The sequence below is a fragment of the Mesoplodon densirostris genome, chromosome 12 (genome assembly GCF_025265405.1).
Source record: "Mesoplodon densirostris isolate mMesDen1 chromosome 12, mMesDen1 primary haplotype, whole genome shotgun sequence".
Taxonomy (NCBI): Eukaryota; Metazoa; Chordata; class Mammalia; order Artiodactyla; family Ziphiidae; genus Mesoplodon; species Mesoplodon densirostris.
This window is the reverse complement of record NC_082672.1, coordinates 48,840,095-48,854,075: the sequence shown is the minus strand read 5'-3', so window position 1 is coordinate 48,854,075 and position 13,981 is coordinate 48,840,095. Positions and strand designations below refer to the sequence as shown.

The 13,981-nt window shown below is 35.1% G+C and overlaps 1 protein-coding gene across 3 annotated transcripts in view; it reads right to left on the bottom strand.

Annotated features, from left to right (window-relative positions):
- Positions 1–13,981, bottom strand: part of REV3L (REV3 like, DNA directed polymerase zeta catalytic subunit) — a 192,311-nt gene that overhangs the window by 106,757 nt on the left and 71,573 nt on the right. For all 3 annotated transcript variants that reach the window (XM_060115376.1, XM_060115375.1, XM_060115377.1), the window contains 6 exons: positions 12,407–12,567; positions 7,480–7,579; positions 4,315–4,409; positions 3,639–3,743; positions 2,552–2,636; positions 2,316–2,464 (listed from right to left, as the gene is read on the bottom strand). In XM_060115376.1, coding sequence (XP_059971359.1) covers positions 2,316–2,464; positions 2,552–2,636; positions 3,639–3,743; positions 4,315–4,409; positions 7,480–7,579; positions 12,407–12,567 — 695 coding nt within the window. The remainder of the gene's footprint in view (positions 1–2,315; positions 2,465–2,551; positions 2,637–3,638; positions 3,744–4,314; positions 4,410–7,479; positions 7,580–12,406; positions 12,568–13,981) is intronic.

Genomic DNA, 13,981 nt, shown 5'->3' with positions numbered 1-13,981 from the left:
GGGAATATAAACTTAGGTACATTTTATAGAGCAACTTTGACATACTGGCTTTACTACCAAATGTGATAGTTTTATTGTTAACATACCTCAAAATCTGAAAAATTAAGCACTAAAATTGAGCTTATAAGGAAAATAAAAGGCTAAGACAAAACTTATGCAACTCTGTAATGAGAACACTAACAAAATCAATAATTGGTACCCGAGGAAATAAACTGCTCAGTCAGGCAGGCAGCTCAGTGTGGCTGGAGGCTGTCATAGGAGATATTAAAAATGCACAGAAAATAATAGTATGGAAATTCTGGGTACATTTTGATTAGGATCGGGCTGGCAGATGCTAAGACAAAGCAAACGGAAGTAGAGCTCTGAGCCAGAAGGCTGCCATTAAAGTACTGAGGAGAGGGTGAAACCTACCATGAGTCACAGAGGGCACAATGCTAGGATGCAACTCTAGGGAAGGAGGAAGCCCTGGGTGGGTGTAGGTGCTCATTTCTAGCTGTTGTTTAATACAGTCAAAAGAGCCCCTGCTGCCAATGCAGCAGTGAAAAGAGGGCTTTTCCTTTCCTACTGAAGGCTGCAATTCTACTCCTCCTATTCTGGCTCCTCTTGCTTAGAAAAATTTTATGCGAAACAACATGACTTCTAAGTAAAACTTTCATTATTCTCTTATTTACCAATCACGTATAAGGTAACTGTATTACAAAAACCCTGTTAGAATAGATGCTATCTAGGTAGAGTATAATACATACACCCTAAGACCTGGCAAATTACACTTCTGTATGTCTTCTGTAGAGAAACTCTTGCACATGGCCACAAGGTGACAGACCTAACACTGTTAACAACAGTGCAAAAGTGAAAACCATCTAATAGCTGTAGAGAACAGAAACACTTGTTTAGTCTTACAAAAGAATGCTAATCAGCAGCTAAAATGAATGACCTAGAAACATGTAAGAACAAGGATAGATTTCAAAGTTATTATTGCTGACACAAAAGATACTGAACATCATTATTAATGAGGGATATGATGATTAAACCATAATGAGATGCCGTTTCACACATACTAGGATGGCTATATAAAAAAGCACAGATAATAACAAGTGTTAGTGAGAACGTGGGGTTTCTGAAACCCTCATATACTGCTGGTGGGAATGTAAAACAGTGCAGTCACTTTGGAGAAGTTTGGCAATTTATTAAAAATTAAACACAAATTTATCAAATGATCCAGCAATTCTCTTCCTTGGTATCTACTCAAGAAAAATGAAAATATATACCCATACAAAGACATAAATGTTCAGAGCAGCCTTATTCTTAAGGGCCAAAAAGTGAAAACAACTCAAATTTTCATCAACTGATGAATTAGTCAATAAAATATATCAGTAGAATGCAATACTACTAGGCAATAAAATGGAATGAAATACTGATAGAGATACTCCAATATGGATGAGCCTGAAAACATTATGCTAAGTGAAAGAAGCAAGGCACAAAAGATCACATTTTGTATGATTTCATTTACATGACATATCCAGAAAAGGCACATCTTCAGAGACAAGGAAGTAGATGAGTGGTTACTTGGGGTTGGAGATGTGACTGCAAATGGACACAAAGAATCTTTTGAGGAGAAGGAGCTATTCTAAAATTGAATTATGGAGATGTTAGTACAACTCTGTAAACTTACTATAAATCACTGAATTATACACTTAAAATGAGTGAATTTTATGTTACATAAATTATACCCGAATTAAGTTGTTAAAAAACATGTTGAATGAAAAAAAGCAAGTTGCTTAATCTACGCAAAGTAGGAACACCATTTATGTAAAATCTAAAACCTAAAACAATAGTATATGGGCTTCCCTGGTGGCACAGTGGTTGAGAGTCCGCCTGCTGACGCAGGGGACACAGGTTCGTGCCCCAGTCTGGGAAGATCCCACATGCCGCGGGGCGGCTGGGCCCGTGTGAGCCATGGCCACTGAGCCTGCGTGTCCGGAGCCTGTGCTTCGCAACGGGAGAGGCCACAACAGTGAGAGGCCCACGTACCGCAAAAAAAAAAAAAAAAAAATAATAGTATATGCTTTGGACAAACATATATAAGAAAACACAAAATCATATATTGTAACAGTTTGTACCAACTTCAGAATAGTGCTTACCTCTAGAGATGAAGAAAAGGTAAAAGAATGAGAGAGAGGTCTTTGCTACATCAATGATGTTTACTTCTTAGGAAAATAAAAAATTAGCTAACTCAACCAAATACTAATATCTCAGTGCTAGATACACAGGATGTCTGTTATGGTATTTTCTGTACACTTGAAAGAAAACCTCACCTTTGCTCAACTCTGTGTCTTTGTGGACTTCTACCATATTAGCCGGTGTACAGTGAGGAATTTCAGGAGACAGAACCTCAGAGTGCAATGTTAATTCAGCAGGGAACTCCTGGGATCCATCGCTGTAGTCCACAGATCCTGATAATGTTCTGTTTAATTAAAACATATCCTTTATAACAAACTATATATCAAAGCAATAAAATTAGTTCTGAGATCTATAATAAATAACCACTTACACAGAGAAATCATTCTGTTTGAGAATTTCCTGAAGTCTCTTCTGAAATTTTTTTTCACTTTCTGTTGCTGGCACAAACCTGCGATCTTTGAATTTTAAAAGTGCATTAAAAAATGTAGATAGCAAATGAATGAAATATTTTCCTTTTTCCTAGAAGAGCTTTTAAAATGGTAGCTATTTCCTATCCCTGACACATATAACACCACCTAAAAGTAGTCCTATTATAAATCAAACAAAAGAGAAATGGTTGTTACTGAAGCTATGAAGTTAAGCACTTAAAGTCAGTCTAAGATTAAGTTCTATAACTTAAATCTAAAAGAGAAAAACATTATTTTCTACCTATAAATGTATCATACACCCTGAACCTAGAAATTTTCCCTTTATAAAATATTTCTATTTTAAAAGGCATTAAAGGCATTCAAAACTTATCAAAGGATTTTTAGTGTCCAAGAGATTATAATACAAATTTTAATTGGACTTCAGTATAGGCTTACTACTGTATTTCAAATACATTTGCCTTTTGAATTATGTCTTCTATTCTTTTACCTTTATTTAAAAATTTTTGTTGTATCCATGGCATTACTTAAGCCCCTTCAAATTCTTTTTGAATATAGCAGGGTTTAGTAAAAAATAAAATGAGTATTTTCTTCAGAGATGTACAAGGTAGTCAAAGTCAGAATTTATATGACATACCCAGAAAATAACAAGGGGGCAGAATTTCATGGGTGACATTTTCAAAGTGTAATGAATTAAACGAAGTGTTTCTAAGTTGGGATTCATGCTCTTCTGTAAGTATTCTATAGCTCATTTGGAAATACAAGAGGTTAAAACATACCACAGAATGAAAAAGGAGAAAAAGGTACTACCAGTGAAAACCAAGGCCAATGAAGATGTCAATTTCTCATGTGAAGAGAAACAATGAGTGACACTTTGGAGGTACAGAATTATGGTTCAGAGCAATGAGAATAGGGAAAATATATATAGAAAATTTAAAGGTAGTTTGAAAAGCAAAATCTAATGTCAAGGTAAAAACTCAATGGCTTAAACTTTTCCATTAAAATATCCAGTTAAAAGAAAATCATTTATACCTTGTGATTCAGGTTGACTAATTTGAGAAGTTTCATTTTTGTTTCTTCGCCGTTGCTTTTCATCTTCCCATATGGCCTGTAGACCAGGGTTTCCACCAATTTGAGCTGTAATCGTAATGATACTTCAATATTATAAGGGTCAAAGTGAAAAATACTTGCTTAAAAAAAAGAAATCCATACTTAAAAAAAATACTGTCTTTTAAGAAAAACAATTACCTACTTTGTGTAATAAAACAGACAAATTATCCCAACCTATATTTACTATATTACTCCTTTTTTAGTTTTCCTACTAGTTCCCAAAAACACAGCAAGTGAGTAAGATTCAAACATTTGATGATAGCCAGCAGACCTAAAAGTCTCCTCCCTGCTATATAACCTGGAAATAAAAAAATTAAAAGGCAGAGCATAGTAAATTCTTTTATAATGGCTAATTTATTTAGTGTCACACTTACTTTAGGTTCATGTCTATGCAAACAAACTCATATGAATGAAAGCATAAATGAAAAAATAATGACTATCTCATCAGAGGTACAGAAAAAAATCTTCATAACATTTTACATCCTCCTTCTTTAAATAATTTCACTTCCCTAGTAATGTTTTCTTCCCTACTTTTTCCATCCTTTGGTCATGGATTTTTAAAAATAAAAACATATATTAAGAATAACTGTGCATATACCTTCAATGTCCAACCGATTTAAGATATCAGCAGCTACAGCATCCACTTCTAATTCACAAGTACTCTGTGGTTCAACACCTTCCAGTATTAAAGAGCTGTATTAAAGAAGTATCAAAAGACACAATAATTATATAAGAGAAAGTTTTCTTAAGATTTTTATTACTTAACAATTTTTCATGTTTACGTGGTAACCAGAAAAGCCAGTGATATTGTATTAATCCACAATTATTCATGACATAATTGATACTCTGTGTGTATATACAAAGAAATGAAAAACAGGAAGAGAAACACAAAATTGACAACTCCATTGAGATACTTTTGGAGTCTATTTTACATATTTTGGTTCATTATATATATATATATTTTTTTTTTTTTCTTTGCAGTATGCGGGCCTCTCACTGCTGTGGCCTCTCCCGTTGCGGAGCACAGGCTCCGGATGCGCAGGCCCAGTGGCCATGGCTCACGGGCCCAGCCGCTCCGCGGCATATGGGATCCTCCCAGACCGGGGCACGAACCCGTATCCCCTGCATCGGCAGGCGGACTCTCAACCACTGCGCCACCAGGGAGGCCCCATTATATTTTATAGAAAAGGAATGTACAATGTTTCAGCATGTGGGTCACATCCAGGGCAGGATGGGATAAGATAACAGAGGGACAACAGAGGGGATGCATCAAAAACCATACACACATGCAATTATTTGCCCAGAGGCATCTATCTCAGCAATCATAGATGGTTTTTACAAATGAGGAGGGAATATATATATAAAACAAGAGATGAGGGGAGGTGAACATACTGAAAAGTGGGCAAATGATACTGTTCTCCCTGCCCTCAACTACTGCTGAGCTGGGGAATGTTTAAAAATTTTCCATAACTATAGAATTGAGAAACCACATGAGTCCAATAGTGGGATCATAGCTAGGAAAAGAGGTGACACCATGAGGTCATTACTTTTTATGAGAACTACAGAGAACTATTCCCCACTAATGCTCTTTGACTCAAAAGCATTTTTGTTTTTCATCAGAGCCACATGAAAGATTTCAGATGACACCATATAAATGTCCCTGCTTGACAGAATAAACAAAAGACAACTAGTATGGATCCCAGTTTATCTGTTCCAAAATTCAGATCTCCTACCAATAGGGACACCAAATGAAAAGGAGAGAACTTTTACTAGAAAGTGGGTGATAGAAGATTTCATTAATATTTGAAACATTTAAAAATGTTTTATGAGAAACATTAACAAAACCTCATTTTCCATTGTCTATACCTAAGGAATGGGTGTTTGAATAGAAATTTTGATGGAATATTAGAGATTAATTTGTTAAACCACAGAACTTTTACTATTTATATATATGTATAGACACAACACACACATATATCTTTTCACCATTGACAGAGAAGAGACATATTAGTCAACCTATCACAATATATCCATCCCTTTAACTTTCAGAAAAAGTAATTCTCAATATAGCTTGTCTTCTTTACCCATATAATTTACCAACATCAGTTATGCCATGAATTAAAGTACCAGGTAAAATAGTTTTTGGCCAAGTTTTCTCCTTTATACTAAAAAGTTTCACACTTTTGGAAGCGTTGTATTATACATTTCAAGGGTGAATTTTCCAGGAGTAGAACATTTGTGACAAAGGAGGGAAACAATAACATTAAAAAATGCAAAAAAAAAAAAAAAAAAAAAAAAGCAATCTCTTGGGCTTCCCTGGTGGCGCAGTGGTTGGGAGTCTGCCTGCCGACGCAGGGGACGCGGGTTGGTGCCCTGGTCCGGGAAGATCCCGCATGCCGCGGAGTGGCTGGGCCCATGAGCCATGGCTGCTGGGCCTGCACGTCTGGAGCCTCTGCTCCGCAATGGGAGAGGCCGCAATGGGAGAGGCCACAACAGTGAGAGGCCCGCGTACCGCAAAAAAAAGCAATCTCATAGTAGAAATTTACAACTATTTCTTGCCTACTTCAGACATTCAGTATCGGAGGAGTTCCTAGGGAAAGGAAGTAGTTTTCAGAATTAAAAATTTGTTTCCAGTAAACAGAAGAAGTGTGAGTAATAAAATTGAGTCAGCAAATACATGTAGACCATTCATTTTAGTCATGAAAGGTAGATAAGCAATACAATGGTATTTAGAAAACCATGCCTCTCTGAACATTTCTGTTCATAGCTTAACACAACAGACAATTACAGTCAGTAATTACAATCACTGAGGGTGGAGCTCAGACATCTACAGTTTTTTTGGTTTTTTCTTTTGTGCTACGCGGACCTCCCACTGTTGTGGCCTCTCCTATTGCGGAGCACAGGCTCCGGATGCGCGGGCCCAGAGGCCATGGCTCACGGGCCCAGCCACTCCGCGGCATGTGGGATCTTCCCGGACCAGAGCACAAACCCATGTCCCCTGCATCAGCAGGCGGACTCTCAATCACTGCGCTACCAGGGAAGCCCTCCCCACAAATATTCAATATTTGGAAATATTTAGGGGTTATTTTTATTAAAAATATTCGCCATTTAGGTTTTTTTTTTGGCTGTGTTGGGGTCTTTTTTGCTATGCGCGGGCTTTCTCTAGTTGCAGCGAGTGGAGGCTACTCTTCACTGCGGTGTGTGGGCTTCTCACTGCGGTGGCTTCTCTTCTTGCAGAGCACAGGCTCTAGGCATGCGGGCTCAGAAGTCGTGGCTCATGGGCTCTAGAGCACAGGCTCAGTAGTTGTGGCACATGGGCTTAGCTGCTACACGGCATGTGGGATCTTCCCGGACCAGGGATCGAACCCGTGTCCCCTGCACTGGCAGATGGATTCTTAACCGCTGCGCCACCAGGGAAGTCCCTCCATTTAGGTTTTAAATTGTTATTTTATTATGTGATTTTTACTTGACAAGTTATAGGATGTCAATTTAGAATGTACATAGAAGATGGATGTTGGAGAGAAGTATAAACACATCCAGGTTTCTTTTATTAATTAGGTAATAACTAGGTCTATTTTCATGGTCTGTTCTTGAAATCTATGATCCATGTAATACACTAATGTTGAGATTTGCTTTTTTGATAAACTTATAAATAAAAAACAATTACAATAAAGGTTAAAATTAAATTATGCTAACCACTGATTTCTGAATAGAGTAGGATATATGTAAATAACTTTTCCTTTCCTTTACAACATAAACTAACCTTGGTATTTCGTCTTCTTCCCACCGAAATAAAGTACCAGTAAGAGAATTTCTTCCTGGTAGCTGATTCTTGCAAGATCCACTTGCACGTAATGGATTACCTAGAAATAAAAAGGTAAAAGGGGTAAGTTCCACTTTTAACTTACATATAATTACCCTTTAAGTATATTAGTAAACAACCCTTATGACCAGTTCCTAAAATTGTATCCTAAAAATTCATAAACATACCAGAATGCATACACACAGTGGAGAGTAATGATTCCAAACCGACATGGGGAAAAGTATTTGCAATATATGGATATGAAAGAGAAATGGTCACAATACTTTCATACTAGAAGTATGATACATTTAAATGCGCTACTGTGATAGGTATGCTTCAAATCTCATTTTAAAAATAAAGAATTAAGAATTTTTGTAGACTTTAAATTCCTAGGGTATTCTATATGAGCCTCAACTAAAATTCTAGTGGAAATCAGATTCCAGATAAAATTCAAAACATACTTTAATGCTAATCCATGAATAAAAAGAAAATACACAATGCATTTCAAAAGTAATGGCAGTAACAGTGAGTGGAAACCTGGGGCAAATGCAAATACAATTTGACGAGCAGTTGGAGGGAACTATGCATTTGCTTAGTTGTCCCAGCTGCAGAAACTGAGTCCTGGGGCCATGCTTTGGAAGTAGTCTCTAAATTTTAGCAATTTTTTTGTGATCTCTTATGGGAATTTAAATTTTCAGATAAAGAAAGCTTGAGTGAGTGGCATAGAAGGAATCCTAACATTAAGAAAAATAATAAATTTGCAATCCTCTCCAACTAAATTTGATACTTTTTCTTATTTGGTTAGCTTGATCACAAAATTATGTAATTAATTAGACTTACCATCTTTGCTATTTTAACAAAACACATAACAAACCATGTAACTGATTATATATACCTTCAGAAGCTTTTGAAGGCTTTGCTGTTATGTGGCTAAGGCATTTATATGAAACTACTTTGCAAGTTGTAAATTAAAACACAAATATTATTTTTTAAGAAATTTATATGAGTGAAAAATCTATACAAGTTTACTAATTCAAAGTTATCTATCACAGTATAAAAATTCACACTTTACCTCTACTTTATGTATTACTTTATTTTATAAATACATATATAATTCTTTTCAACTCTGGATGTTAAAAATGTAATATAAAGCCACTATGGAGAACTGTAAAAAAATCCCTCTGTGATGCTAAAAATATTTACTCTAAGTACTTCTATATACTTCACCTTAACAACAGTAATTAGCAACATCTCCGTTTCATTTGGCAACTGAGTATATAACTGAATAATAAGACAAAATGGTATATGCATATGTAGTATTAAAATTTCTAAATATTTTTCACTTTTGAATTTACTTTCAAAAGACATTATGTACTAAATTAACTTGTCTTACAAGATTAAAATGTTAAGTTGTGCGTATATATGCAACATATTTACAATAAGACGTTTACTGTCCACTTAATTATGTGTCTGATATTACATGACAAAATATAATACAAAAAAATTCACCTATTCTTTTCATGATTTCATTATAATCTTTTATCTATTTTTTAAACAAAACAAAAACCTAAAATAAACACTTCATCATACTTGAAATTTCCCTGCTTTTAATTTACCCCAATGAAATTTCATATATTTCTGCCTTCAAATTGTAAAAATTTTCTATATTTTGAAAAAAAATCCCTTCCAATACTCATCTAACTTTTATAACTAAAATAAATGGCTTACATATATTTGCTAATTCAAACTTTCCTCATGCTTTTTCACCTACTGGAAACAAACTTTTGTAAAACTGAGCTCCTTTTCCTATAAATACCTCCCGTACACTCTCTAGAACCTTTTCCATTCATCAGTTCTTCTTGAACTCCCAGCTATGTTTGACACTGATAACCAAACTGTTATTCTTTTTTCCCCCAATAACCTTTATATTTTGGAATAATTTTAGATACAGGAAAGTTACAAGGATAGTACATTTTCTGAATCTGCTTACCACACCCCTCCCATTGTTACCATTTTACATTATCAAAGCACATCTGTCAAAACAAAAAAACTGACACAGATACCTTCCTATTAACTACGCTATACACTTTATTTGAATTTCAGCAGTTTATCCACTACTGTCCATTTTCTGTTTCAGGATCCAATGTAGGGTACCACATTGTAGTTAGTTATCATGTCTCCCTAGTCTCCTCTGGTCTATTTCTCAGTCTTTCCTTGTTTTTCATGACCTTGACAGTCATGAGTACTGGTCAGTTCACCTATAGGACGTCCTCCAATCTGGGTCTGTTGATGTTTTCCTCATGATTAGATTGTTATTATGGGTTTCCATGAAGAATACCACAGAGGTGAAGCATCCTCATCATATCATATGAGAGGGGACACGATATCCACATGCCATCACTGGAGACGTTAACCATCAATGCTTGGTTAAGGTACAATTTCATGGGTTTCAAGAATGCATAGAATCATACCACCATGCCAGTAACATACAGAATAATTCCTTCATCTTAAAAGTTCCCCTATATATTGGCTTTGTAGTCAACATTCTCCTCTTCTCCAACTCCTGGCAACCACTAATATGTTTTACATTTCTATAGTTTTGCCTTTACCAGAATGTTGTATGAATAAAATCAAACAGCTTGTAGCCTTTTGGGTCTGGCTTCTTTCACTTAGTAAAATGCATTAAAGATTCATTGATGTTGTATGAATCAAGAGCTTGATGTGTTTTACTGATAAATAACATTCCACTGTATTGGTATATAACAGTTTATCCATTGCCCCATTGAGTGGACATCTTGGTTACTTTAGATTTTTAGCAATTATGAAATAAAGTTGCTATATACATTTGCATACAGGTTTTTAGGTGGACATGAGTTTTAAATCACTTGGTAAACATACAGGAGTGTAACTGCTGGGTCATATGGTAAGTCTATATTTAACTTTACAAGAAACTGCCAAACTGTCTTCCAAAGTGACTACACCATTTTGCCTTCCCACAAGCAATGAATGAGAGTTGATGCTGTTCCCATCCTTACCAGCATTTGTTTATTGCTAGTTTTTTTTGGATTTTAACCATTCTAATAGGTGTATAATGGTTGCTCTTTCTGGTTTTAAAATGCATTTCCCTAATGATATAGACTGTTGAGAATCAACTATTCCTGTTTGCCATCCTTATATCTTCTTCTTTGTTGAAGTGTCTGTTCAGGTCTTTTGACCATTTTTAATGGGGTTGTTTGCTTTCCTATTATTGAGTTTTAGGAAATTCTTTATATATTCAAGATATAAGTACTTTATCAGATACGTAATTTGAAAATATTCTCTCCCAGTCTGTGACTTATCTTTTTATTCTCTTAATATTATTTTTTACAGAGAAAAAGTTTTTAACTTTGACAAAATCAACTTGTCAGGAGATTTTCTCATTGTTTTCTTCTAGAAGTCTGATAGATTTACATTTTACATTTAAGTCTATGATCCATTTTGAGTTAATTCTTATACAAGGTATGAAGTATCTGTCTGGTCTCTTTTATTTTTATTTTCTGGCATATGGATATCCAATGATTCCACCACCTAAGACGAAGTTCTAGATTTGGGAATCTCTTTTAGTCCCAGGAGATTCAAACTGAAATGTCTCAAAGTTGTTCCACTTCCTAGTTTGGGTATATCTCTTTGAAACCCTACCTTATTCTGGAGGGTTCCATCCTGTCCAGCAGGCCCTGAGTTGTTTCTGGCTCCCTCACCTAGTAAGGCTGTCTCAATGGAGGCAGCCAGGATTAGCAAACCCCTCAGGGCAAAGGCTGTTTTCAGCATTCTATTTCCTCTTTTGGCCAGTACTTCTTTATTGTTTATAATCTCTGTGATAGATTAAAATTAAAAAAAAATCTTACCTAGTTATTAAATTGGTTTTAGTAGGAGGGTGGATCCCAATAACCTAACCCACCATTCAGAGGGAATAAGTCCTCCCTGGTTACTTTTCAGAGCAGTTTGGGTATGGTAGAAGAAACCCAAGGAGTTAAAACAGAAAAGAATAGCTGGTAAACAACAAGAGAAAAAAAAGCTAACTTTTGCTTTTAAAAGTTTGTCAGTGAAAAAGAAGAAAATAATTATAACATAAAGGACAGCAGGGTTGGAGGGAAAATGTTGGTTTCACTTTGTTTTAAGTAGAGGAGAAGGAATCCAACAATAAAATGCAAAAGATGTTACAGAATTTTAACCAGAAATTCTATTCCTAGGTATATGCCCAAGAGAAATGAAAACATATGGCTACACGAATACTTGTACATGAATGTTCACAGCAGCACTGTTCATAATAGCCAAAAGGAGGAAACCCAAACATCCGTCAATTGATGACTCAATAAATGATGTAGCATATTCATAGCAGAATATTACCTGGCCATAAAAAGGAATGAAATACTGATATATGCTACAACATGGATGAACCATGAAAACATTAGGCTAAGTGAAAACAAATAAACATGATTCCATTTACATGAGATGTGCAGAATGGGCAAACAGAGAGACAGAAAGAAGATTCATGGTTGCTAAGGGAGGACTGGGGGTGATTGATAAAGATTTCCTTTAGAGGTGTTGAAAACGTTCTAAATTTGATTGTGGTGATGGATGCACAGCTCTGTGAATATATTAAAAACCACAGAGGTGTCCATTTAAATGAATGAATTGTAAGGCGTGTGAATTGTATCTCAATAAAGCTATTACCAAAAACTTTAATTCTGAGATTCTTTTCTTGATAAATTCTAAGACATTTTTGCATATTTCTTTTTATTCCTTATCCACTCAGCATTTATTTTCTAAATATATATTATTTTATAAATCATAAATTACATAATACTTGTTTCAAAGCTTTAATTTGAACTTGCAAAATTAACCTTACTTTTCCTCCTTGCTTTTCGGAACTTGACAGCAGCCAGATTTATTAAATTCATTCCATACAGATTGTAGTCAATGAAGAGCTGTAGGAGGTAGGGAATATGCGCTTCATGAGGCTGATAAAATTTATTCATTATGGCTCCACTTTGCAAAAGTTCACATATCCTAAATTAGAAAAAAAGAGTTATATAAAATTATGTTTCCTAAAATGTTAAGTCAAACGGTGATTATACAAATATAGAGAATAAAACACATTATACTAACACACAAAATTTTGATTTCAATTACACTGCAAATTTGTATTTTGTTGGAAATTGAAAGTTTATAATCAAGTTTTAAAGTAAGCTGCATGCTCTGAAAGAAAATGACAAAAAATACCTTGAATGAAGAATATTTTGACTTCTAAAACTAATTTAATGCTAACTATACTGAAAAACCTAAAATGTCAAAAGGATTTTTAAAATATTAGCTTTTTTAAAAAGTTCAGAAAAAAATTTGAAAAGATTATACAAAAATTCTAAAAAGGACATATGACTCAATCAACCACACAGAGATGTTACCACTTTTGATATTTTTATTCTCTGAGTTATTTTTCCTTCATGATGGGAATACAAACAATAGGCAATTATAAATAGTGCAAGTGCTATGCAGGGGAAGTATATGAAACATCTAGAAGGGATATTAACCAGACTGTAGCTTCTGCAAAGCCTTCTTGAAGAGAAGTCTCTAAAGCAGGAGACTAAACAATGAGCTGGAAATACTTTTTCTCAGAGAGAAGAGTATTTCATGTGAATAAAATTGCACATGTAAAGGGTCACAAGAAAATGTGGTTTATTCAAGGACTGAAACCACTGAGTGAGGCTTAGAGACAGAGGCTATGGTGGTGGTGGGGGGAGGGTAGAGAGGTAATGAGAAGTCAGATCATGCAGAGCCTACTAAAGACATCTGAAAAGGTGGTGGAATTTGCCTGTGAAGTGAAGAGCAGGAAAATGAAATGACCAGGTTAGCTAGAGAATGCAGAACACTAGAGACAGAGAGTGAGAGATTACTGTGGAAAAACTAAGATGATGGTGGCTTTAACAAGGATCATGGAAATGTGTTGACTCAGGAGACATATAAGGAATAAAATGGTCAGGACTTGATGACTAACTAGATATGGAGGGTGAGACAATATGAGTTGAGGATAATGCCTATATATCTTGGTTAAGCAGCTAGTTGGTGGTGCTACATTACTGGAAGAAAACAGGTTTGTTTGGGGATTTTATTTGGAGAGGAAATAAAGACAAACTCAGTTTTAGACATACTGGAGTTTAGGTATACTGGAGTATTCAGGGAGATTTCTATAAAAATATTAGAAATAAATGATAATAAAGATGAGGATAAGGATAATTTTATTAACAGAGTAGAGGAAGCAAACATATTTTGGGGCACTATGTACTGGACACTGTGTTAGGTGCTCTAAATGCTTAATCTCCAGTAATTCTTACTACAAACCTATGGTACTACTATCTCCATTTTATAAAGAGAGAAACTGGGTCTTAGATCAAAATGTTGTCCAAAATCACACAAATAAAAAGTG